Genomic DNA, 26,115 nt, shown 5'->3' on the forward strand with positions numbered 1-26,115 from the left:
AGCAAAAGAAAGCACCGTATTATCAGGTACAGTCCTTTCGGCCCCAGAAAAACAAGCAGGCTAGAGGCTCATCCTTTCTGCCGAGGGGCAGAGGAAGGGGGAAAAAGCTGCAACACACAGCTAGTTCCCAGGAGCAGAAGTCCTCCCCTGCGTCCGGTAAGTCCACAGCATGACGCTGGGGCTGCTCAGGCGGAATCGGGAACGGTGGGGGCACGTCTCAGGTTTTTCAGCACACAGTGGGCTCTCTCACAAGTGGATCCCTGGGTCCTTCAAGTAGTATCTCAGGGGTACAGGCTGGAATTCGGGACGTCTCCCCCCCGCCGTTTCCTAAAATCTGCCTTGCCGGCAACTCCCTCTGCCAGGGAGGCAGTGTTGGTGGCTATTCAAAAACTGTATTCACAGAAAGTGATCGTCAAGGTACCCCTCCTTCAGCAAGGAAAGGGTTACTACTCCACAATGTTTGTGGTACCGAAACCGGACGGTTCGGTGAGACCCATCTTAAATTTAAAAACCTTGAACACTTATATCAAAACGTTCAAGTTCAAGATGGAATCGCTCAGGGCGGTTATTGCGAGCCTGGAGGAGGGGGATTACATGGTATCCCTGGACATCAAGGATGCGTACCTGCATGTCCCCATTTACCCTCCGCACCAGGAGTACCTCAGATTTGTGGTACAGGACTGTCACTATCAGTTCCAGACGCTGCCGTTCGGGTTATCCACGGCACCGATGGTCTTTACCAAGGTAATGGCCGAAATGATGATACTCCTTCGCAAGAAGGGAGTTTTAATTATCCCGTACTTGGACGATCTCCTGATAAAGGCGAGGTCCAAAGAACAGTTGATAGTGGGGGTGGCACTTTCTCAGGAAGTGCTACAACAGCACGGCTGGATTCTAAACATTCCAAAGTCACAGCTGGTCCCGACGACACGTCTTCTGTTCCTGGGAATGATTCTGGACACAGACCAGAAAAGAGTGTTTCTTCCACTGGAAAAAGCCGAGGAATTGTCATCTCTGGTCAGAGACATTCTAAAACCAGGAAAAGTGTCGGTACATCAATGCACACGAGTCCTGGGAAAAATGGTAGCTTCGTACGAAGCAATTCCATTCGGAAGGTTCCACGCAAGGACGTTCCAGTGGGACCTGTTGGACAAATGGTCCGGGTCCCATCTCCAGATGCAACAGCGGATAACCCTATCGGCCAGAACCAGGGTGTCGCTGCTGTGGTGGCTGCAGAGGGCTCATCTACTAGAGGGCCGCAGATTCGGAATACAGGACTGGGTCCTGGTGACCACGGATGCCAGCCTTCGGGGCTGGGGGGCAGTCACAAAGGGAAGAAATTTCCAAGGACTGTGGTCAAATCAGGAGATTTCTCTTCACATAAATATCCTGGAGCTAAGGGCCATTTACAATGCCCTAAGCCAGGCAAGACCCCTGCTTCAAAACCAGCCGGTACTGATCCAGTCAGACAACATCACGGCGGTCGCCCATGTAAACAGACAGGGCGGCACGAGAAGCAGGATGGCGATGGCAGAAGCCACAAGGATTCTCAGATGGGCAGAGAATCATGTGTTAGCACTGACGGCAGTGTTCATTCCGGGAGTGGACAACTGGGAAGCAGACTTCCTCAGCAGGCACGACCTCCACCCGGGAGAATGGGGACTTCATCCAGAAGTCTTCCAAATGCTGGTCAACCGGTGGGAAAAACCACAGGTAGACATGATGGCGTCCCGCCTCAACAAGAAGTTGAAAAGATATTGCGCCCGGTCAAGAGACCCTCAGGCGATAGCGGTGGACGCTCTAGTGACACCATGGGTGTACCAGTCGGTTTATGTGTTTCCTCCTCTACCTCTCATACCCAAGGTACTGAGAATAATAAGAAGGCGAGGAGTGAAAACCATACTCGTGGTTCCGGATTGGCCAAGAAGAGCTTGGTACCCGGAACTTCAAGAGATGCTTACAGAGGACCCTTGGCCTCTGCCGCTCAGACAAGACCTGCTGCAGCAGGGACCCTGTCTGTTCCAAGACTTACCGCGGCTGCGTTTGACGGCATGGCGGTTGAACACCGGATCCTGAAGGAAAAGGGTATTCCGGAGGAAGTCATCCCTACCCTGATCAAAGCCAGGAAGGATGTCACCGCAAGACATTATCACCGCATTTGGCGAAAATATGTTGCTTGGTGTGAGGCCATGAAGGCCCCGACGGAGGAATTTCAACTGGGTCGATTCCTGCACTTCCTGCAAGCAGGGGTGACGTTGGGCCTCAAATTGGGGTCCATAAAGGTCCAGATTTCGGCTCTGTCGATTTTCTTCCAAAAAGAACTGGCTTCTCTGCCCGAAGTTCAGACTTTTGTCAAAGGAGTACTGCATATTCAGCCTCCTTTTGTGCCCCCAGTGGCACCTTGGGATCTCAATGTGGTTTTGGCATTCCTGAAATCACATTGGTTCGAACCACTTAAGACTGTGGATTTAAAATATCTCACGTGGAAAGTGGTCATGCTGTTGGCCTTGGCGTCGGCCAGGCGGGTTTCAGAATTGGCGGCTTTGTCTTGTAAAAGCCCTTATCTGATTTTCCATATGGATAGGGCAGAATTGAGGACTCGTCCTCAGTTTCTCCCAAAGGTGGTCTCAGCTTTTCACTTGAACCAACCTATTGTGGTGCCTGCGGCTACTAGGGACTTGGAGGATTCCAAGTTGCTGGACGTAGTCAAGGCCCTAAAAATTTATATTTCCAGGACGGCTGGAGTCAGAAAGACTGACTCGCTGTTTATCCTGTATGCACCCAACAAGCTGGGTGCTCCTGCTTCTAAGCAGTCTATTGCGCACTGGATTTGTAGCACTATTCAGCTGGCGCATTCTGCGGTAGGCTTACCGCAGCCTAAATCTGTAAAAGCCCATTCCACACGGAAGGTGGGCTCATCTTGGGCGGCTGCCCGAGGGGTCTCGGCTTTACAACTTTGCCGAGCAGTTACTTGGTCAGGGGCAAACACGTTTGCAAAATTCTACAAATTTGATACCCTGGCTGAGGAGGACCTGGAGTTCTCTCATTCGGTGCTGCAGAGTCATCCGCACTCTCCCGCCCGTTTGGGAGCTTTGGTATAATCCCCATGGTCCTTACGGAGTCCCCAGCATCCACTAGGACGTCAGAGAAAACAAGATTTTACTCACCGGTAAATCTATTTCTCGTAGTCCGTAGTGGATGCTGGGCGCCCATCCCAAGTGCGGATTGTCTGCAATACCTGTACATAGTTATTGTTACAAAAATCGGGTTTTTGTTGTGAGCCATCTCTTCAGAGGCTCCAATTTTGTTATCATACTGTTAACCGGGGTTCCTATCACGTGTTATGTGGTGTGATTGGTGTGGCTGGTATGAGTCTTACCCGGGATTCAAAATCCTTCCTTATTGTGTCAGCTCTTCCGGGCACAGTTCCTAACTGAGGCTTTGAGGAGGGTCATAGGGGGAGGAGCCAGTGCACACCAGATAGTCCTAAATCTTTCTTAGATGTGCCCAGTCTCCTGCGGAGCCGTCTATTCCCCCATGGTCCTTACGGAGTCCCCAGCATCCACTACGGACTACGAGAAATAGATTTACCGGTGAGTAAAATCTTATTTTCAAGCTGTATCAGAATTTCCTCAATGTATCTATCTCTGTCCATCAGAACCACACCTCCCCCTTTATCTGCGGGTTTAATTATCAGACTCTCGTCATCCCTTAACACCTTTAGGGCCAGGTATTCATTCTTTGTTAAATTACATTTACATTTCTTTTTCTTTTTCATAAGTTCCTGTACCTCATTGTTTACTAATTTGCCAAACACTCAATGAAACACCCATTTTGATGGGACGGGTAGAAGGTGGATTTTGGTTTGAACTTGGAGATCACTACTCCTTCCTCATATTCACATTCCTTACCCTCCTTGTTTAGGAAATGCTTATGTTTTCTCTCTGTTTGTGACTCCTATCCTCATTTATGAGGTGAATACATCTGGGATACGAGCCTATTGTCGATCTGTGGCCTGCTATTCACAGCATTTCCTTCGGCTAAGCTGCAATAGGAAACCATTGTTGATGTAAGATTTTTTCTGTATGTGAACATGTGTTAATAGCGCTATTGGTATACCTAAATTTACTGTGTGTTTGACTATTCGGAGACTAGTGAAGAGTCTCGTTCAGGTGTACTAAAGCTGCATTTAACGATTGGCGCTGTGTGTGAATTACCTTCCTTTCTATTATATTCCTGCACAGCCTAGGAAAGCACGACATTATCAAATGCAGCCTTTCGATCACAAAGAAACAAGAAAGTCCGAGGTACGTCCTTTCTTGCCAGAGGCAGGGGCAGAGGAAAGAAGCTGCACAACACAGCTAGTTCCCAGGAACAGAAGTCCTCCCCGGCCTCTACAAAATCCACCGCATGTCGCTGGGGCTCCATAGCGGAGCTAGGCCCGGTGGGGGCACGTCTTCGTAATTTCAGCCACAAGTGGGTTCACTCCCTGTTGGATCCCTGGGCAATATTGTGTCTCAGGGATACAAGCTGGACTTTGAGGAGATGCCCCCTCACCGACGGCCCTGCTGGCTTCCCCCCACGAGAGGGAAATAGTGTTAACGGCAATTCACAAATTGTATCTTCAACAGGTGGTGGTCAAGGTTTCCCTCCTTCAACAAGGAGGGGGTTATTATTCGACCATGTTGTAGTCCCGAAACCGGACGGTTCGGTCAAACCCATATTGAATTTAAAATCCCTGAACATATACCTGAAAGGGTTCAAGTTCAAAATGGAATCGCTAAGAGCGGTCATAGCAAGCCTGAAAGGGGGAGATTTTATGGTGTCTCTGGAAATAAAGGATGCATACCCTCATGTCCCCGTTTATCCACCTCATCAGGCGTACCTCAGATTTGCGGTACAGGATTGTCATTACCAATTTCAGACGTTGCCGTTTGGTCTCTCCACGGCCCCGAGAATCTTCACTAAGGTAATGGCGGAAATGATGGTGCTCCTGCGGAAGCAAGGTGTCACAATTATCCCGTACTGGGACGATCTCCTCATAAAAGCGAGATCAAGAGAGCAGTTGCTGAACAGCGTATAACTTTCTCTGGAAGTGTAACGACAACACGGCTGGATTCTAAATATTCCGAAGTCGCAGTTGATTCCTACGGCTCATCTGCCTTTCTTAGGCATGATTCTAGACAAAAGGGTTTATCTCCCGATAGAGAGAGCTCAGGAGCTCATGACACTGGTCAGGAACCTATTAAAACCAAAACAGGTGTCAGTGCATCACTGCACTCGAGTCCTGGGAAGGATGGTGGCATCATACGAGGCCATTCCCTTCGGCAGGTTCCATGCGAGGACCTTTCAATGGGACTTATTGGACAAGTGGTCCGGATCACATCTTCAGATGCATCGGTTAATCACCCTATCCCCCAGGGCCAGGGTGTCTCTCCTGTGGTGGCTGCAGAGTGCTCATCTTCTCGAGGGCCGCAGATTCGGCATTCAGGACTGGATCCTGGTGACCACGGATGCAAGCCTCCGAGGGTGGGGAGCAGTCACACAGGGAAAAAAGTTCCAAGCTCTGTGGGTAAGTCAGGAGACTTGTCTTCACATCAACATCCTGGAACTAAGGGCCGTGTACAACGCCCTACGTCAAGCGGAGACCCTGCTTCGCGACCAACCGGTTCTGATTCAGTCAGAAGCCACCAGAATTCTTCGCTGGGCGGAGAATCACGTAAGCGCACTGTCAGCAGTGTTCATCCCGGGAGTGGACAACTGGGAAGCAGACTTCCTCAGCAGGCACGACCTCCATCCGGGAGAGTGGGGACTTCATCAAGAAGTCTTGACGCAGATTGCAAGTCGGTGGGAACTGCCATAGGTGGATATGATGGCATCCCGCCTCAACAAAAAGCTACAAGGTATTGCGCCAGGTCATGAGACCCTCAGGCGATAGCTGTGGACGCACTGGTGACACCGTGGGTGTTCCAGTCGGTCTATTTATTTCCTCCTCTTCCTCTCATACCCAAGGTGCTGAGGATAATAAGAAAAAGAGGAGTGAGAACAATCCTCATTGTTCCAGATTGGCCACGAAGGACCTGGTATCCAGATCTGCAAGAAATGATCACAGAGGACCCGTGGCCTCTTCCTCTAAGACAGGACCTGTTGCAACAGGGGCCCTGTCTGTTCCAAGACTTACCGCGGCTGCGTTAGACGGCATGGCGGTTGAACGCCGGATCCTAGCAGAAAAGGGCATTCCGGACGAGGTCATTCCTACGCGGATAAAGGCTAGGAAGGACGTGACAGCTAAACATTATCACCGTATATGGCGAAAATATGTTTCTTGGTGTGAGGCCAGGAATGCTCCTACAGAGGAATTCAAGCTGGGCCGTTTCCTTCACTTCCTACAGTCAGGAGTGAATTTGGGCCTAAAATTGGGTTCCATTAAGGTCCAGATTTCGGCCCTATCCATTTTCTTTCGAAAAGAGTTGGCTTCTCTACCAGAAGTTCAGACGTTTGTAAGGGAGTGCTGCATATTCAGCCTCCTTTTGTGCCTCCAGTGGCACCTTGGGATCTTAACGTGGTGTTAAGTTTCCTGAGATCACACTGGTTTGAACCACTTAAAATGGTGGAGTTAAAATATCTCACGTGGAAAGTGGTCATGCTATTAGCCTTGGCTTCGGCTAGGCGAGTGTCAGAATTAGCGGTTTTGTCACATAAAAGCCCCTATCTGGTTTTCCATATGGATAGAGCAGAATTGCGGACACGTCCACAATTTCTGTCAAAAGTGGTGTCATCTTTTCATATGAACCAACCTATTGTGGTGCCTGTGGCTACTCGTGACTTGGAGGATTCCGAGTTACTGGATGTGGTCAGGGCTTTGAAGGTTTATGTAGCCAGAACGGCTAGAGTCAGGAAAACAGGGTCATTGTTTCTCCTGTATGCATCCAACAAGCTGGGTGCTCCTGCTTCAAAGCAAACTATCGCTCGCTGGATCTGTAACACGATTCAGCAGGCTCATTCTGCGGCTGGATTGCCGCTGCCAAAATCAGTTAAAGCCCATTCCACTAGGAAGGTGGGCTCTTCTTGGGCGGCTGCCCGAGGGGTCTCGGCATTACAACTATGCCGAGCTGCTACTTGGTCAGGTTCAAACACTTTTGCAAAGTTATACAGGTTTGATACCCTGGCTGAGGAGGACCTATTGTTTGCTCAATCGGTGCTGCAGAGTCATCCGCACTCTCCCGCCCGTTTGTTAGCTTTGGTATAATCCCCATGGTCCTTACGGAGTCCCCAGCATCCACTAGGACGTTAGAGAAAATAAGATTTTACTTACCGGTAAATCTATTTCTCGTAGTCCGTAGTGGATGCTGGGCGCCCGTCCCAAGTGCGGACTTTTTCTGCAATACTTGTATATAGTTATTGCTGCAATAAGGGCTATGATATTGTTGCATCAGGGTTGAACTGATGCTCTGTTGTTGTTCATACTGTTGACTGGGTAAGTTTATCACAAGTTATACGGTGTGATTGGTGTGGCTGGTATGAGTCTTGCCCTGGATTTCCAAAATCCTTTCCTTGTACTGTCAGCTCTTCCGGGCACAGTTTCTCTAACTGAGGTCTGGAGGAGGGACATAGAGGGAGGAGCCAGAGCACACCAGAATCTAAATTCTTTCTTAAAGTGCCCATGTCTCCTGCGGAGCCCGTCTATTCCCCATGGTCCTTACGGAGTCCCCAGCATCCACTATGGACTACGAGAAATAGATTTACCGGTAAGTAAAATCTTATTACATATATATATATGAATCCAACCTTTTTTATAATACAATATATCCTTTTCATGAAACCCAGTGAGTGCCTATCATGTTTCTTTCTTTAATTATAGTTGCAAACCCAGTGTCGGTATTGTGACAGCCGGTCTCATAACTGCATCCCCAAAATTGTCACTGGCTTGTGGGAGTCGGCAAGTACTTGGTGGTCACCATGGCACAAGACTCTCCTGCTGCTAACAGTCAGGGTGGTGACATAAGAAAGGGGGGTGTAATCTAGGTGAGGTGCTAGCAATGGGTTGCACTGTGTCACATCAACAAGAAGTGTTGTGTGTGTAAGATGTGCCTGCAGTGTCCCTGCTTACTTTTGTTGAGCCTCCTGTGGAATGGACACCAGAATCCCATTGGGACTCCCTCTGGATGCTGACTCTGCAGTGCTATCTCCTCCAGGCTTTTCCCGTTTGCAGCTGCTTGCTCTTTCTCTTATTTGGACGGGCTGAGGTCACTGCAAAGCCCTGTTCTCTGCGGAGCTTTCTCTCCCTCCCCTGCCATAGAATCCCTCACTGAAGCTGCCCACACACTCCTTATATGGGCAGGAGTGTCACTATTCACTTCTGCTCCCGATGCTCTCTCTCTCTCTCTCAGGGGGAGATGTACTGCAGTCACTGCACACACTGATACACACTGATACACAGGCTGCCAGAGCGCTCTGGGGCTGACACAGTACTTCAGCCTCTGCTGTCTGCCTCAGTTGAACTTAGATCAGTGCTCCTTACACAGATCCTCCTGTCACAGCACGTTCTCCCAACAGAGTCCCCTTCCTCCGGGCACACTGCGTTTTAAGTCCCCGAATGTTTCCCACGCTGACTCCCTCCCCAGTGACTGTCCAATCAGGTAGGAAGGCTGTCCGTACTCCCCTTTTACACCCCCTATTGCTGTCAGGAAGGAGGGGGGAAGGAGGATAAGGCTGCGGGCTGCGTTTCTGTGCAGCTGCCAGCCCAGGGGAACACTGCTGCCATTTAACAGCACTTAAAGTGTTTAACTCAGGCCACTGTGACCCTGTAAGTTCTGGGAGTACAACATTAGTACAACATAATCTTAAGTAAAACTGATTCAGCAGAAGCATGCCGCCCTCTATTGGCCGGCGCCCATGGTAGCGCCGACCCTGTATATTATTATATTTTAAAATGCACACAGATTGCAATTTCAGAGAGAAATACTGTAAAAGGAATACAATTGAATATATTCCAGAACTTAATAAAAAGGTCTTAGGAGTTCCATTGTGGGGCTTCGCAGAGATAGGAGGTATGGGGCACCCTCAACACTTGGTTGTCCCCAAAGAGTGCACACTGGATACACCTAAATAGCCAAACACACATACACACACACACACACACACACACACACACACACACACACACACACACGTACACTGGTATTCCACAGTATAACTTCGGGGTGTGGAGTTGGATCTTTATCCGAGGCACCAACACGCTAAAGCTTTGACTGTTCCCAGGATGCATTGCACCTCCTCCTCTATAGCCCCGCCTCCAGGCACTGGAGCTCAGTTTGTAAGTTGATGCCTGCTGCGGCTCCGTCACTTCGCCAGCAGTGCTGCATACTCCCGCGGCCTGGTTCCCGGGTACTTGCGGCGGAGGCGCACCAGACTTCAGGCACACACCGCTGACGCTCTCCTGGTTCTCGTGGCTGCACATCAGGGAGGAGGTAAGAGGGTCCCCCAGGTGGGGCCCGCCGGTTAATCACGATCCGGTCGCGGTCCCAGGAGACGGACCGCGCCGCTGGCATCGACACTGTACTGCACAGGGACCCCACTATATCCACCAGGGCAAAGGAGCACTGGTCGGATTTACTAAAATCCGTTTCTTATAGGCTCCACAGTACCCGGTGGTGAGGACCAGCATAGGCGATAAGGCGCAGACTTGTAGCCCCTCCCCCAGCTCCGGACGCCATCTACTGCTGGTGTTCCCGCCCTGGTGCTATATTTCACTCTCCCTCACTCCCTGACTGAGATTTTGGCGCCATCTTCACTACTAGCTGGGCTGATCTCCGGGACTGCAGAGTACTATCTCCTCTGTAAAGACACCTGCGTTATCAGTGCTATGCTTTTACAGACACTTAAGTATTCTACATGTCATTTTAGACAGTGTTAGTTAAGAACAAGTGTACTGCTATCTGAATATTTGGTACAAGTATTCTGTGATATACTGTACATCCAGTATCTACTGTGCATTGTTATATCTATACTCATACATACTGTAGTTATATGTAAATTACTAGTCCAGTGCAGTTTTATTGTTTATACGTAATAACTACTGCATTGTACCTGTGACTGAGTTAGTGTTACACAGAATATACAGTTTGGTATTTTTATTGTGTGTATATCGCTTAAATCCTCTGTTTTGTGTCCGGTGTTTACTGTCAAATAACATAGGTTTTTTTTTGCAGATATTGTGTTTGTCTGGCTATATTGTACCGTTACGCCCTACGGCTACGTTCCCTATAATGTCTGCCACACAGGATGGGAAATCCGTGGACGCTTCTGCATCCTGCAGTACTGACACCACGGATTTACCTGAGGGGGAAGTTTTAGCTGCTGGTGCAGGCGTTCAGTGCCATACTCCCAGTCTACCTGCAGTACCTGTGGCCAATCAGGACCCACCTTGGGCAGCGTTCTCAAGTATGCTGATTACGCTTGTGACACGTCTTGCGCCCCCCTGTGGGACCTCCTGTGCCATTGCAGCCACATATTGTCCTTGTAGTTAATCCGCCCTGGGCGGACGCTCTGTCTACCCAATTACAACAATTAAATAGATCCTTAGTTAGACAAAATATATACCCCACGCCCCTCTGGGGCCAAAGGGTCATCTAAAAGAGCCATTTCTTCCTCACAATCCACTAATATTTCGGATGTTTCTTCCGATGAGGATGGGGAATATACTGATCCGTCAGACACTGATACAGTTGCTTCTGATGAGGAATCTACAACCCAGGTTGATGTTCCTGACCTTGTGGAGGCTATTAAGCTAATTCTTCAAATAGATGATGACATTGAGCCTACTACTGCGTCTAAGAAACCTGATAAGTTCAAACGTCAGAAGGTTGCTAAGGTAGTCTTACCACATTCTGACCACTTAATTGACATACGTCAGAAATCCTGGTCGTCACCAGGAAATACATTTTCCCTGTCTAAAAAGATGCTAGCTCGGTATCCTATCCCTGTGGAGTTGAATAACAAGTGGGAAACACCACCGCCGGTGGACTCTCATGTCGCCCGTCTTGTGGTGTCATCTACTCTGCCTGTCACCACTGTCACCTCACTGAAGGAACCAATGGATAAACGTGTGGAGGGATGCCTGAAGTCTATTTACTCCCTTACTGGCGCTGTACATAGACCCACTATGGCAGCCTGCTGGGCTGCGAAAGGTATTGAAGCATGGGTTCAGGCAATTGAGGATGAGCTGCTCAGGACTTTTCTGACACTGCCAGACAATATCTGTCTTATATTACCACAGCCTCCCACTATATTCAGGAGGCAGCCTCTGATGTAGGTGAAATGGCGGCCAAGGCCTCTACTACGTCCATCCTGGCTTGTCGAATTATGTGGTTAAGGTCCTGGAAGGTGGACCTGGACTCCAAAAAGATTTTGGAGGTGCTTCCTTTTAAAGGAGATATTTGGGGAGGATCTGAACAAGATTGTAACTGACTTGGCTACTGCCAAGACTGCATGTCTCCCAAATACTAATCCTTCTGTTCCGAAGGCTAAGAGTACCACCTTTCGTTCCTTTTGACCTCCAGGAAAAGCAAAGGGTCAGGCGTATCCGCGACAGGCTCGTGCTTCCAAAACCACTAAACCTAAATCTAAACAATCCTGGGCCGCCCGTCTGCCTGCTTCCAAGACAAGCCTGCTGCATGACGGGGCGGGCCTCTCCCTAGGGGACCCAAGAGTGGGAGGCCGACTTCTGCAGTTCGCCCAGGCCTGGTTAGAGACCACTTTGGACGCCTGGGTGCGGGAAGGTTTCTCTCACGGGTACGCAGTCTCTTTCAAGAGACGTCCCCCTCGCCAGTTTTGCACAATGGCTATCCCTGCGGATCCGTTAAAAGCGCAAGCTCTACACTTGGTTGTACAGTCCCTCCTGGATACCGGAGTGTTAGTGCCGGTGCCTCTGTCTCAGAGAGGCAGGGGATACTATTCGACCCTGTTTCTAGTTCCGAAGCCAAATGGGTCCTTCCGGCCTATACTCAACCTCAAATCATTGAACAAGTATGTGAGAGTATCCAAATTCCATATGGAAACTCTGCACTCTACAGTGCTGCCATGGAACCCGAAGACTACATGGTATCCCTGGACATACAGGATGCTTACCTGCACATACCTATTGCCATGTCGCATCAGCAATATCTGCTGTTTGCTATTAGCAACCTACATTATCAATTCCAGTCACTGCCTTTTGTATTGGCCACGGCCCCTCGGATCTTCACCAAAGTCATGGCCGTGATGACTTGCTGATCCTGGTGAACTCCAAAGAGGTTCTCCTCAGTCATCTGGAACTGACGGTCCAATTCCTACAAGCCCATGGGTGGCTCATCAACTGGAAAAGTCCTTGCTGGTCCCTGCTCAGAGCATGGTGCACCTGGGGGCACTGCTGGACACACACAACCAACGATTGTTTTTGTCTCCAGAGAAAGTCCTGAAACTTCAGGACAGGATCAGATATTTCATCTCTCGCCCAAGAGTGTCGATACACTCAGCGACCAAGTACTAGGCCTCATGGTGTCGGTTTTCGACATGGTAGAGTACGCTCAATTTAATTCCCGCCCTCTGCAGAGGTTAATCCTTTCCAAGTGGGATGGTCTGCCTCATGGATCAGGTCTCAAATGATCTCCTTGACTCCGGAGGTTTGTCTGTCACTGAGCTGGTGGCTACAGGACCAACAGTTGGGCAGGGGCCGTCCCTTCTGGATCTCCAACTGGGTCCTCTTGACAACGGATGCCAGTCTGCGGGGTTGGGGCACGTTGTTGGAGCAACACTCTCTCCAGGGTCGGTGGACCAGGGAGGAATTTATCCTCCCGATAAACATTCTGGAATTGCGGGCAGTGTTCAATGCGTTGACACTGGCCCTGCCTCTAGTACTGAACAGGCCTGTTCAAGTACAATCAGACAACGCCACCACAGTGGCGTACATAAATCATCAAGGTGGCACTCGAAGCCGCATGGTGATGCTGGAAGTATCAAAGAGCCTCCTGCCAGCAATATCAGCAGTGTTCATTCCCGGAGTCCTCAACTGGGAAGAGGATTTCCTCAGTCGTCAGGACTTTCACGCCAGAGAGTGGAGTCTTCATCCGAAAGTCTTTCAATGCCTAGTGGACGAGTGAGGCCTACCAGATGTAGACCTGATGGCGTCTCAACACAATCACAAGGTTCCGGTTTTCGGATCAAGGACAAGGGATCCTCAAGCAGCGTTCGTGGACGCACTGGCAATTCCATGGAACTTTCGGCTGCCATACGTGTACCCTCCAGTGTCACTCCTGCCCAGGGTACTGCGGAAGTTCAAGCAGGAAAGAGGAATGCTACTTGTAGTCGCTCCAGCATGGCCCAGATGGCATTGGTTCCCAGACTTGCAAGGTCTCTCGATAGAGCATCCTCTTCTACTTCCTCAATGCCCAGACCTCCTCATTAAGGGCCCTTGTGTCTATCCGGACCTTGCTAAACTGGCTTTGATGGCGTGGCTCTTGAAGCTTCCCTCCTGAGGGCCAAGGGATTCTCTGAGGCGGTTATTCAAGCTATGTTGAAAGCCTGTTAACCGGCTTCTGCACGGATTTATCATAGGGTCTGGAATTCTTACTTCACTTGGTGTGCTGGTAAGAATTATGATGCATATACTTTCAAAACTTTCAGACTTTTGGCTTTTCTGCAACAGGGCCTGGACTTAGGCCTTCGTCTGGCCTCCCTCAAGGTTCATATTTCTGCCTTGTCGGTGTGGTTTCAGAAGAAAATTGCATCTCTCCCTGATGTTCATACTTTCACTCAGGGTGTTTTACGGATTCAGTCTCCCTATGGTGGTCATTCCGAGTTGATCGCAGCCAGCAACTTTTTGCTGCTGCTGCGATCAACTAGTCCACGCCTATGGGGGAGTGTATTTTAGCTTAGCATGGCTGCGATCGCTTGTGCAGCCCTGCTAAGCTAAACATTTTTCAAGCAGAACAAGACCAGCCCTATACCTACTTACCCTGTGCGACGATCTCTGCGATGCTGGAGCCGGCTTTGACGTCAGACATCCGCCCTCCATTCTCCTGGACACGCCTGCGTTTTTCTTACCACTTCCCGAAAACGGCAGCCAACGGTCCGAATCCGCCCAGGAACGCCTTCTTCTTGTCAATCTTCTTGCGGTCGGCTCTGCGACCGCTCTCTTCGTTGGACGCGACGTAACCCGGTGACCCCTGTCGCCAGGCAACGTCACGCATGCGCATTGCGGCCGCCGCGCATGCGCATTCCGGACTCGTTCGCACCGCAGCGATAAACCGCTGCGTGCGAACGGGTCGGAATGACTTCCTTAGTCCCTCTGGTGGCTCCATGGGATCTGTCTGTTGTTTTGAATGCCCTACAAGAGTCTCCATTTGAACCTCTTGAGTCTGTGGACCTTAAATATCTTATGCTTCAGGTCGTGTTTCTGCTGGCTATTGCCTCTGCTAGGAGGGTGTCGGACTTAGGCGCTTTGTCCTATCGTCCACCCTTTCTGATTTTTCACCGTGACCGGACTGTTCTTAGAACTCGCCCTGGTTATCTACCTAAGTTGGTATCATCTTTTCATCTTAACCAAGAGATTGTGGTTCCGGCCTTTATCTCTTCTGGTTTGTCCTCCAAAGAGCGGTCTTTAAGATGTAGGACGGGCTCTTCGTATTTATGTAGTGAGGACTGCCTCCGTCAGGACGTCAGATACCCTTTTTATGTACTTTTTGGTTTTCACAAACATGGCTGGCTGGCGAATAAGCAAACCTTGGCCTGTTGGACCTTCTTGAGCGACCCACCGAGGCACGTCCGCTGACCAATTGTGCAAGGCGGCTACGTGGTCCTCTGTGAACACGTTCATCAGGTTCTATGCCTTTGATACTCCCACCTCCCAGGATGCTTCCTTTGGATGCCGGGTTCTTGTACCCGCTACAGTGCGTCCCCTCCCATGAGGAACTGCTTTAGGACATCCCCGATGTTATTCCCCATGAAATACCAGTGTACCCGCTACAGAAAAGGAGATTTATGGTAGACTTGCCATAGTTCAATCTCTTCCTACGAGGTACACTGGGTTCCACAGGGCGCCCACCCTGACGCACTTAGCTTCTTTGGGTTTGTATGGCATTAGCAGCTAGTCCCTTCTCCTGTCGTGAGAATGTGGTTCTGTGTGACTAACATCTACCTTCTCTTTTTCCTGCTACTGCATTGGACTGGTTAACGAAACTGAGCTCCAGTGCCTGGAGGCGGGGCTATAGAGGAGGCGGTGCAATGCATCCTGGGAACAGTCAAAGCTTTAGCCTGTTGGTGCCTTGGATCAAGATCCAACTCTACACCCCAATGTTATTCCCTGTGGAATCCAGTGTACCTCGCAGAAAGAGATTTAACTATGGTAAGTCTACCATAAATCTCCTTATCTACTTCAGTCTGTTTGAAGCCTAAGGGTCTGGAATGTTATGGATTTGGCTAGGAAAGAGATTCAACACTTTCTATAGAGTGTCTTTTGGCATGCAGGCACGACCCCCTGCCATTTATAGTAAACAGACCTCTACACAAACCTCCATACCTGGTGGTTCAGAATAAACACGGACCTGTTAATTACAGACTGGCCAGCTGTCGCATAGTAGAACACAGGCTTCCTTCCTACACAGAATATACCTGAGAAGGTGGTACATAGAAAAAATTGCATTTTCATAACTGGTTGTACATTACACCTCCCCATTCAAGAATGACACTTTGGCATACAATTTTACAAATTACGTTTTCCATACAACAACATGCAATTCTAATAATACAGTTTTTTGGGATCAGATCCATGATGGATCGTGACAGTGTTTATAGCCAATAATATACTAATGTAGCCTCTGAATTGACTCTTTGTTATAAAAAAGAAATAAAACAATTACACTGAAAAAAACTTGAAAAGTAAAAAGCATTGTTAGTATCCTATATAATAAAAGGCTAACGCTGCTCCCCACCTTTATGGGTGGAATTCAAGTGTTTCGCATGCCAACAGCCACTAGAGGGCACACAATGATGGCGCCTGATGGAGCAATTCAAGTGTAACTCTGTTCGGGCGCGCACCCCCGCCAGCGCTGACATAACTATTTTGTTGCTTCGTCATTTTGACAAGCTGATAACTAGTGAAATATGATGGGCTGCATCCTTCCATATTTTTAACACTTTTGACTAACTATCCCATTTTGCAGATGGTTACCTGGCAGAATTCTGTTGCACCACCCAATTACAAGAAGATTCTTCTGAAGCAAAGCTGCTCAGCAATCACAGTGCGGATGCAGTTCCTACCTTAGCTTGTCCGATGGCCAATGTTGCTAAACACAAGACAAATATAGGTCCATCTAATGATGACACGCCATGCTTAGTGCCTAACAACAATTTATCATCACACAAACGTAAATATTATTCTGATGAAAAAGACAGCCTTAACGAAGATGGTACATTGAAGAACCCGAGTCTTTCACCATGTGAACATCTTGCAGACATTTATAGACTGAAAGGCAAGTACACTGAATGTTCTTCAGATCTAGATGCATCTTCTAGGACATCTAAGGAAACAGACTCGGTTGTCAATGCTCAAATGTCCATTCCTGGTCCTGGATTAAACGTGGACACAAGTGATGTAGAACATCCCCAAGGTAAAACACCAGGACCTTCTCTAGAAACTGTGGGCGAGCAAAGGGACATTGCAGCGAGCCCTGGAAACCACTGCAAAAGTCTAGCTCGTAGTAAGACTATAAAACAATCAGTCAGAGATGTTGTAGAACTGAAATTAAGTGCAAAACGCTTGAAAAGCGAAGTCAATAGTAGCAATTCCGCAGAATTAGAATTTGTTAAGTGCCCGGCAACATCATCAGAAGAAAACTGTGTGGACAAACAAGTTGCAGAGTCTAGGGAAGGTGCAGTAGAAACTGATTCAGTTTTAGAAGCAGCTGTCAATAGTATATTAGAGTGTTAAAGGACATTTTCCACCTTCTTCTGTAAGGCATAGGTGACCAGTGGTTGAAAAGCAATAGTGATATTATTCACAAAAGAAACCTAGCACGACAGATATCTGCACACAGAAGTTTGAGGTGACCCTTCGTTTATAAATTAAAGCAAGCCTACCTTAGACAATCAGAATGGGTTTTTTTTAATACATGAATCGAAACCATGTTGGTTTATTTCTTTTCATTTTCATGAAAGGTGCAGTCTACTCTATAACGAACAACCTCCCCCCCCCCCTCCTCCTTATTTAGGGACAGCATTATCCAGAAGTATTTGCGGGATATTGAGGTACCAGCAAATATTAAGTGGTCCGGTATGAAATCCCAGTGGTCGGGATCCCAGCATTCAGAAGACTGACACCAGAATTCCAGTTGCCAGAATCCCAAGAGTGAGGCAGCGAGTCCCCTTGCGGGCTCGCTGCGCTCACCACGCTTCGGGCCCGGTGGCTCGCCACACTATTCTATTTCCTATCGGGTGATAACGTGAAACCCGAGTGGGAATACCGGGTTTCGGCTGGGATTCTGACTGCTGGCATTTCCCCTACTGTCGGGATTCCGGCATCGGTATTTTGACCATCAGTATCCCGTAGTTTGGGAAATTAACTGCGTCCCATTTTAAGGATCCCAGAATATTTGTATGGGGTAAATAAGTCCTGCGAGCCCCCATTTTCCGTTGTAAAAGCAGCCCGCATAGGGTTCTCTATGGGCAGCTAAACTCGTAAATTATCAATCTTACCCCAGTAAGATTTCACACTGCAAAAGTTACTGGCAGTGGGGGCTTGTATATGCATGGTCTGATGACTGCATGTGCGCAGTGGTATGACCTGGTCTCGATTCCAGAAGTAAATGGATCACATTACAGTAGGGGGCTTCTGTCCCGGCATGTAATTCTTGGTACATTACTTCAACACTTTATTTCCTATTACCAAAAAAGTGGTAACAAGAAATTATAATTACCAGTACCAAGTCCCGATAATAAATAGGCTCCTTAGGGAGAGATTTATTAAGCCTTGGAGAGAAATAAAGCTGAGAAAGATAAAGTACCAACCAATCAGCTCCTGTCATTTTTCAAACACAACTTGTAAAGTCACAGGAACTGATTGGTGGTTGGTACTTTGCGGTCTATGTACTAAGCCTTGGAGAGAGATAAAGTGGATGGAGATAGTACCAGTCAATCACCCCTAACTGCCATGTTACAGGCCATGTTTGAAAAATGACAGGACATACTTCCCAACAAAACGGACTGTCCCACGAAAATCGGGACAGTTGGGAGGTATGGTTAGGAGCTGGTTGGTTGGTTGGTTGGTACTTTATCTCCGTCTACTATATCTCTCTCCAAGGCTTAGTACATAGACCCCAAAATTTATCTCCCTCCACTTTATCTCTCTTCAAGCTTTGATAAATCTTCCCTTTAAGCCGGTATCCAATTGCCAGCGTTAATTTAACGCACAGCAAAAATGAGCTAAAATAGCACAATAGTATATTGGGCTATCTAATTATAGCCCGTTTTTATTGTGCGGTAAATTACTCATTTTCAGGCGAATCACATGGGATCCAGGATAAGTTTATGGACCCATGCATTATTTAGCGCTATGGAATATGCTGCGCTATATAAGAAACTGTTAATAAATAATAAATAAATAAATTATCACGCAAAAAATGGGTCTCTGATGGCTGCTTATCGCGTATTATGCTTCAGGTGCCTGGGGCACCCGAGGAATAATCCCTAAGTGCTGCGTATCGGGACTAATTGGATAGCCCCAGAAAGAATCCATTAGCTGCAGTAAATTACCACAGCCAATTGGATACCGGCCTTAGGGGCAGATTTATTAAGCCTGGTGAAGTGATAAAGTGGAAGGTAATAACGCAGCAGCCAGTCAGCTCCGAACTGTCATTTTTCAAACCCAGCCTGTAACAATGTAGTTAGGAGCTGATTGGCTGGTGCGTTATCACCTTCCACTTTATCACTTCACCAGGCTTAATAAATCTGCCCCTTAGTCACTTAATATCAGACAATCCATGCCTACCAACATTATACACTGCCTGCGATAACACAACATATCATATATAGAACAGATTATGTTCTTTGTAGGCTATGTGTACAGGGCACCTCTGAGTTGTCGGAGGTGCTGAACTTTGTGCGAGTCTGACAATTTTTTTAAAGCAGCAATCATTTACAAGGCAAAACCAGGTTGGTTTTGCTGTGTAAATGATCGTGCGAGTCTGCCCGTTTTTTTAAAGCGGCAAAGTCCGACACCTCCGGCAACTCAGAGGCTATTACATTTAGCCCACAGTACTCCTAAATTATTAAGCCCAGAATATGTATTCTGAGAGACTGCACCTTTACTGAAACATCCGCAAAGCTTAGATTCTTCTGACACAGTACAATATAGTTTTGGTCTCAGAGATTCCTTGTACCACTCAACATATTACATTAAGGATAGATTAGGAGCTAATTAGCATATATGTAACATTAAATGTGCTTCATTTATTAGCAATGTCGAATATGGATAATTTATGGTTTATAATGATATGACAATGTGAATGATATTCAGTACCATTGTAAGCAATACATAGAACAAACAAGAAGAAGTAAAGTACATTTACACTCAGAAAAGGGGAGTGGAGCTCACTGATCCGCTCTTGGATAAAAATGTGATTATACATGATCAACTAAAGCACACCCCCCCGGGCAGAACTTGTGCCATGCATGCCAGGTTCTAGGGCCAGCCAGGTGTCTTGCTTCATGCGCATATGACCCGGAGATGCTGTGCCGACCTATAGGTAAGATGAGTCAGGCCACCTACCAAGTAAAATGGATATTTATAATCCAGGACACTGTGTCCAACTTGATCCTTTTGAAATCTGGTGATCTGTGGGTGTTACAGAAAATGAATTACTGGGAATTATGTTTGTTTATAGGCATTTACTCACATTTAAGTTGTTCCTTCATGTCCTTCTCATCAAAGGCTGTGAAGGCTTTTCTTGCAGCTGCATCAATGGCACATTTTGCAGCTTTTGGTTATATTATGGGACAAACGTGTTAGTTAAATAAGGCTCATGAAATGGTCAAACTTGATTCAGGAACCTCATTTATGGCTGGTTGGACCTAGGCAGCACTTAAAAGTAATTTAAATGGAGTTTGTTAAGTTACCTAGAATCAAGTAGTGGTTGTATTTATCGCTGATTCGTAGTTATAATATCTAGAGAGAAGGTCTAGCAACGTAATACAGCGATACCGGCAGATATATTCTGCAGTGTAGCGTTTGATAGGCAACATGAGTGGCCGGATGTTGTTTGACTGTTCCAATGAAAAATGTTGTTCTGGATTTCTTCTAATAACATGTCCCAAAAAACTATTGTACTTTACATTTACTGACTTAACCCTTAGATGTGATCTAATATAAACATTTAATTAATACGAGTGGCGGCTGCTGCATGGGGGAAGGGGGCTGCGACAACACATGTAAACATAGATGTATTGTTTTATGTAATATACTGATGCAGCCATGCTCATCTTACTGCGATGTGGCATGTTGCATCACGGTTGCATGCCATGCAGCAAGCCGTGTTGCAGCATGCTGCATCACAGTAATGACGAGCATGGCTATATCTGTATGTGCTGGCTGCATTACTCCGGGGATTGGCAGTGCCACTGTGTTTCATTGAGCCGCTGCTGTCCCCGGAACGCAGCAGAATTCGGCTTCACTTCTCCTTCCTCTATAAGACTGCGCCCAGACTCTTGTGAAACTAGCCAATGGGAGGCTGGGGGCGGGCTTATATAGGAAGAAGTGAAGCCAAATGCTGAGTCCCGGGTGCAGTGACAGCTGTGAAACACACAGCACTGCCGATCCCCGGGATAAGGCAGCCAGCACATATATTACATACAGGATCGGTATGTAACATTTCATGTATGTTTATATGTATTAACCAGCAATGTTTGGTTGACGCTAGCTGCCACTTACTATTATGTCATATATTACACTTGAGAATACACTTTCATTATAATATCTGCCTTTATCAAGCATATGAACTTGGTTGTACAAAAAAAACCATACGTAAGTGAAATTATTTGTAGATAGCTATACATGAAATCAGAAGAATAGTTATATGTAGGGATTGCTTCCATTGTATGCCAAGAGCATTGTAAGGGGTGGATTTATTAAAACTTCTATAACAACAAGTGGAGATGTTGCCCATAGCAACCAATAACATTCTGTCTATCATTTTCTTGGATGCAATAGAGAATGATAGAATCTGGTTGCTATCAGCAACACCACCACTTTTCATTTTTAGATGATTTAGTAAATTTACCCCTAAAGCTGCCATATTTGGAAAGCGACAAAGACATAATCTGAGAAAAACCAATTGTGGGCATTTTAGGAGAACAAATCCCAAGAAAATATCTTATTTTCATTTAAATCATATCAATTTTTATTTTCATTGTAACACTTTGGAAATGTGAGATGAATGTAACGAGATATGTATCACCTGTTTCTTCCCATGATAGAGAATGGAGCCTTGGTTTGGGTGGTCGGGAAACGGTCAGCCCCCCCCCCCCCCCCCCCCCCCTCCGTGTGACAGCTCTCTGTAACTATTTGTGTAACTTTCGCACCTTCCTTACAGCAAATCAAAAAAGGTTTAATAGCATTTATATACTATCACACAATTGAGAAATCATAACCCGTAGTAGCCAATCACATATCCACTTTGAACAACCTAGTGTAAGCATCTAGGCAAATGAATGAAACCTAGAATATGATTGGCTGCCATGGATTACATAAGATTTTTTTTTTTATTACACCCTAATGTCTATTACAGTAAACGTATCTACATCCATTTCTGGATCATTATAGTGTACCTATTCATTATACACAGCAGAAGAAACCATTTAGTAAGTTGAACATTTTGGGGCAGACTCAATTAGCCACGGCTTGCCTTGTGCACTCTGTTCTCCTGTGTTAAGTGCCCAGAGTTATTTCATTAGTGAGCCACAATAAGCTTGCGAGGCAGTAGGTAATGCTCATCTCTGCTTGCACCCCAGGAGCTGCTGCCTCTGTGCTACTTGTGAGTTAATTGCTGGTCTTCAATTGAGGAATAGCTCCTGACACTGTACACAGTGGAACAGACTGCACGAGTCAGCCTGCAGCTAACTGATTCTGCCACTATGCATGATATTGCTGCCTATATGTTCTCTAGTAACTAATGATATCACTGATGTACTTCTCAGTCAGCCATTTTGTAGACTTATGCAAATTCAGCCTTTGAATTCACTAGAAACCAGTGATGTCACTGAGAGTTCAGCCTATAAATTCTCTAGGAGCCAATGACATCATGTAGGCACTTTGTAATGTTATTATTAAGTTTAGGGATTTGATAGTCCGCATTCTTTTGAATATTGGTTCAAGCTACAAAATGGCTGTAAAAAGGTACAGAGCAAAATCAGTGGATTTATCTTGTAACTTAACTCTAGACACTCTATTTTTGTTGAACTTTTTAAATCTACTAATATACAAATGAGCCAATCATTTTGTGATACACAATAAGTCCTCATTTAGAAACGCCTACACAATGTTTCTGTATAGTCTTTGTACTGTGTGAACTGATTTGCAGCAGGTCGATGTATCTTTTATTTTTGTTGCCTTTATCAGTGTTGTTTACGTAAATTGATTACAATATACTGAATTAAAGAGCCACGAAACTTAACTGCAAGCTGATACAATATGAAAAGGTTTTATTTTTAACATTTACAAGTATATATGTTAACATTCCTGTACTGTGATAGAATTCAATATATTTCACATGATATGAACACTTGCTCCATGATTGAGTGCCTACCAGCTATTTAATGCTCTGTCTCCCCGCAGAGTCCTTAAATAGGTTTACAGGTTAGTGTGTATGGGAGAAAATGCTTCCTCTATGACCAGGAGCCGGATGTAGGGGGTCATTCCGAGTTGATCGCTAGCTGAATTTGTTCGCAGCGCAGCGATCAGGTTAAAAATCGGCAGTTCTGCGCATGCGGCGCACGCGCGACGTATGAGCACAACGAACAATGTAGTCTTGCACAGGGTCTAGCGATGCATTTCAGTCGCACTGCTTGCCGCAGAGTGATTGACATGAAGTGGACGTTTCTGGGTGGCAACTGACCGTTTTCAGGGAGTGTGCGGAAAAACGCAGGCGTGCCAGAAAAAACGCAGGCGTGGCTGGGCGAACGCTGGGCGGGTGTGTGACGTCAAATCCGGAACTGAATAGTCTGAAGTGATCGCAAGCGCTGAGTAGGTTTTGAGCTACTCTGAAACTACACCAAAAATTTTTGTAGCCGCTCTGCGATACAACCGTTCGCACTTCTGCTAAGCTAAAATACACTCCCAGTGGGCGGCTGCATAGCGTTTGCGCGGCTGCTAAAACTAGCTAGCGAGCGATCAACTCGGAATGACCCCCCAAATGAAGTCCGAGTTGGCCTGAGGTGCGGGTTTCCAGCCTAACTCAGACTTTCTTTTTTTTTTAAAGGGGCAATCATTTACAAAGCATGGTTTTGCCTTGTAAATGATTGCCCCTTTAAAAAAAAAATCAGAGTTGGCCGGAGGTGCGGTTTCCCGGCTCCATATTTTCACCTAAAACTTCTTTAGTTGCATATATCATTTTCAATGTTCCTAGGTAGTGACCCTTTCATATAAAACAACTTGCGTTTTAGGTTTAGTGGCCCTCAAAACCTATTCGGATTACATTTTTTTGTCATATGCTGCCTTTTTTTTGTTAGATTGCATAATAAATAAAGATGATTTTTATTTAGTGAATAACTGTCAATGTAAAACAGACATTGTCTTTTATATCGGAACCTGTTCATCTGGTACCGACCTTGGCTAAATTGTTGGCTGTAGTTACAGGTCTAACTGATGCACAGCAATAGGAATGTAAGTGTGGAAAACCATATTGTTTATTTAGTTTAATATGATGGGGTAGGTTGACTTTTTTTTTTTTGTACATTCTTATTGCCATTTTTTTGCATTGTGCCAATTATCAGAAATTATTTACAATTTTATATAGCGTTTCAACATTCCAATATAAGAGTAACACGGAAATGTCAGTTTTAAATTTATTTTAATGTAGTGCGTAGTATAATGTAGCTTTTTTTACATTTAAAACAAGTAACTTTTATGTCCTTAACTCATAGTGTAATAAGGGACATCAGTTCCATCACTTTCTTCTCTTCTTATTATGACATTTAGATAATCTGTCAATAAAAATAGACATCATAATCCTTTCACATTAGTTACTAGCTATTGTTATTTCAATGTATTCAAATCAGAAGCAATAAAATTCTCACTACCACAATTCAATCATTAACTAGATATTTTTTTTTAAATCAACATTTGTAAAAAGTTTTGTACAGTACATATATATGTATGTGTGTGTATATATATATATATATATATATATATATACAGGGGATAAAGTGAGGGGGAACGAGGTGGAACTGAGTTCCACCACCTGTAATGGTAGGGGGAACTAGTTCCACCTCCTCCATTGCCCTGTACAGTAATTCCAACAGAAAAGCCCACCCCATCATCTGCGTCAACCGATCCTGCAGGCGGCACTAGTGTTGCTGATGAGCTGCAGCCACCAACTCCTTCCTCAGGTCCTGGTGCCTCCATGGTCCTCCTCCAAGAGTTCCACCACCTCACCAGGACCACTTTAAGCCCTGTATGTGTATATATATATATATATATATACATGTGCATGAAATGTAGAAATTCTCAGCTATCAATGCACTAACCCTTGCCATGTACTATCATCATTTGTATAAGAAAATTTGGTAGTTTGTGAACTTTCCCAGTTTGAATCCAACATAGACCATGTGTTTGATTTTTCTCATCCCAAATTCCACCTAGATAAATGAAACCCTTTCTTCTTTAGTGGTCTATCCTTTCATTCTGTGAAATTAACATTCATGTCCTCGAGGACCCCACATCACAATAATGTTTCACTGTCCACTTTTTTCTTCAACTGGCATTTAAATCAAGTGCATTTACCTTCCTAATGCTTTAACACGAAGTAGAAAAAAAAATCACTGCCTTATTTTTTGGTCTTCCAAATTTAGTTTTAGTCACTTTATAGCCTTTTCAGCCTGTTGTTTTTTTTAAAAACTAAATTACATATCACTTTTTTTTTAATATCTTTTCTTTTTTTTTCTATTTCATAACCCATTTTATACGGCTTATTTGGTGTCTCAGCGAAAATTTAATACTGGCATTTTCTTTAGTGATTTTAACTGGAGCAAACATTTGAAGTAGGAGGTCGAGGCTTAATATGTATTTTATTTACAGCAATTTATTGAATTGTATCATTACTGATATGCATTTGTTTGTATAGAATGACTCATGAATTGCTTTGTATACATTTTGTAAAAATATTTATAAAATGTTTTGTAAAAAAACAAACAAAAACTATGAGAAATTGCGGTTTATTTTGTTATGTTGAGTAAATAGTGTTTAATTCTGCATTTTGTAAATACATTGTTTAATCCATGGTTAGAACTGTTTGACTGTAAATTACCCATTAAAATGATCACTGCAATACAACCAAAGACTTGGGGAAAAAGGTTCAGCTGTGGTGTCTTGATTGAGTGACATATATACGGGAATTTATTTACTTATGTGTGTGACAGGATATTTAGTGTGCTGAACCACTCATAGGTGGTGGAGGCCAGTTCCACTCTGTAATTTATGTCATAACTAAATATTACAAAGCTCTATGGGGGTAATTCAGACCTGATTGCTAGGCAGCGATTTTTACATTGCTGCAATCAGATAGTCGCCGCCCAGTGTATTTTATCTGTGCAAGTGTGCGATCGCATGTGTAGCAGAACTGTACAAACTGATTTTGTGTAGTCTCTGAACAGCCCAGGACTTACTCAGCCGTTGCAATCACATCATCCTGTCCGCTACCGGAATTGACGTTAGACACCCTCCCTGAAAACGCTTGGACACGCCTGTGTTTTTCCAAATACTTCCAGAAAACGGTCAGTTGTCACGCGCAAACGCCCTCTTCCTGTTAATCTCCTTGTGATCGGCCGTGCGTTCGGAAATTTCGCACCATCCCGTTGCTGACCAGCGATCCC

General features: G+C 45.8%; 1 protein-coding gene across 2 annotated transcripts in view; it reads left to right on the top strand.

Annotated features, from left to right (window-relative positions):
• The window catches only part of BICRAL (BICRA like chromatin remodeling complex associated protein), a 196,449-nt gene extending 170,868 nt beyond the window's left edge, over positions 1-25,581 (top strand). For both annotated transcript variants that reach the window (XM_063918308.1, XM_063918310.1), the window contains one exon: positions 16,200-25,581. In XM_063918308.1, the coding sequence (XP_063774378.1) occupies positions 16,200-16,966 (767 nt within the window). In that variant the 3' untranslated portion in view covers positions 16,967-25,581. The remainder of the gene's footprint in view (positions 1-16,199) is intronic.
• The last annotated feature ends 534 nt before the right edge of the window (positions 25,582-26,115 follow it).

Source organism: Pseudophryne corroboree, chromosome 4 (assembly GCF_028390025.1).
Source record: "Pseudophryne corroboree isolate aPseCor3 chromosome 4, aPseCor3.hap2, whole genome shotgun sequence".
NCBI classification, from domain to species: domain Eukaryota; kingdom Metazoa; phylum Chordata; class Amphibia; order Anura; family Myobatrachidae; genus Pseudophryne; species Pseudophryne corroboree.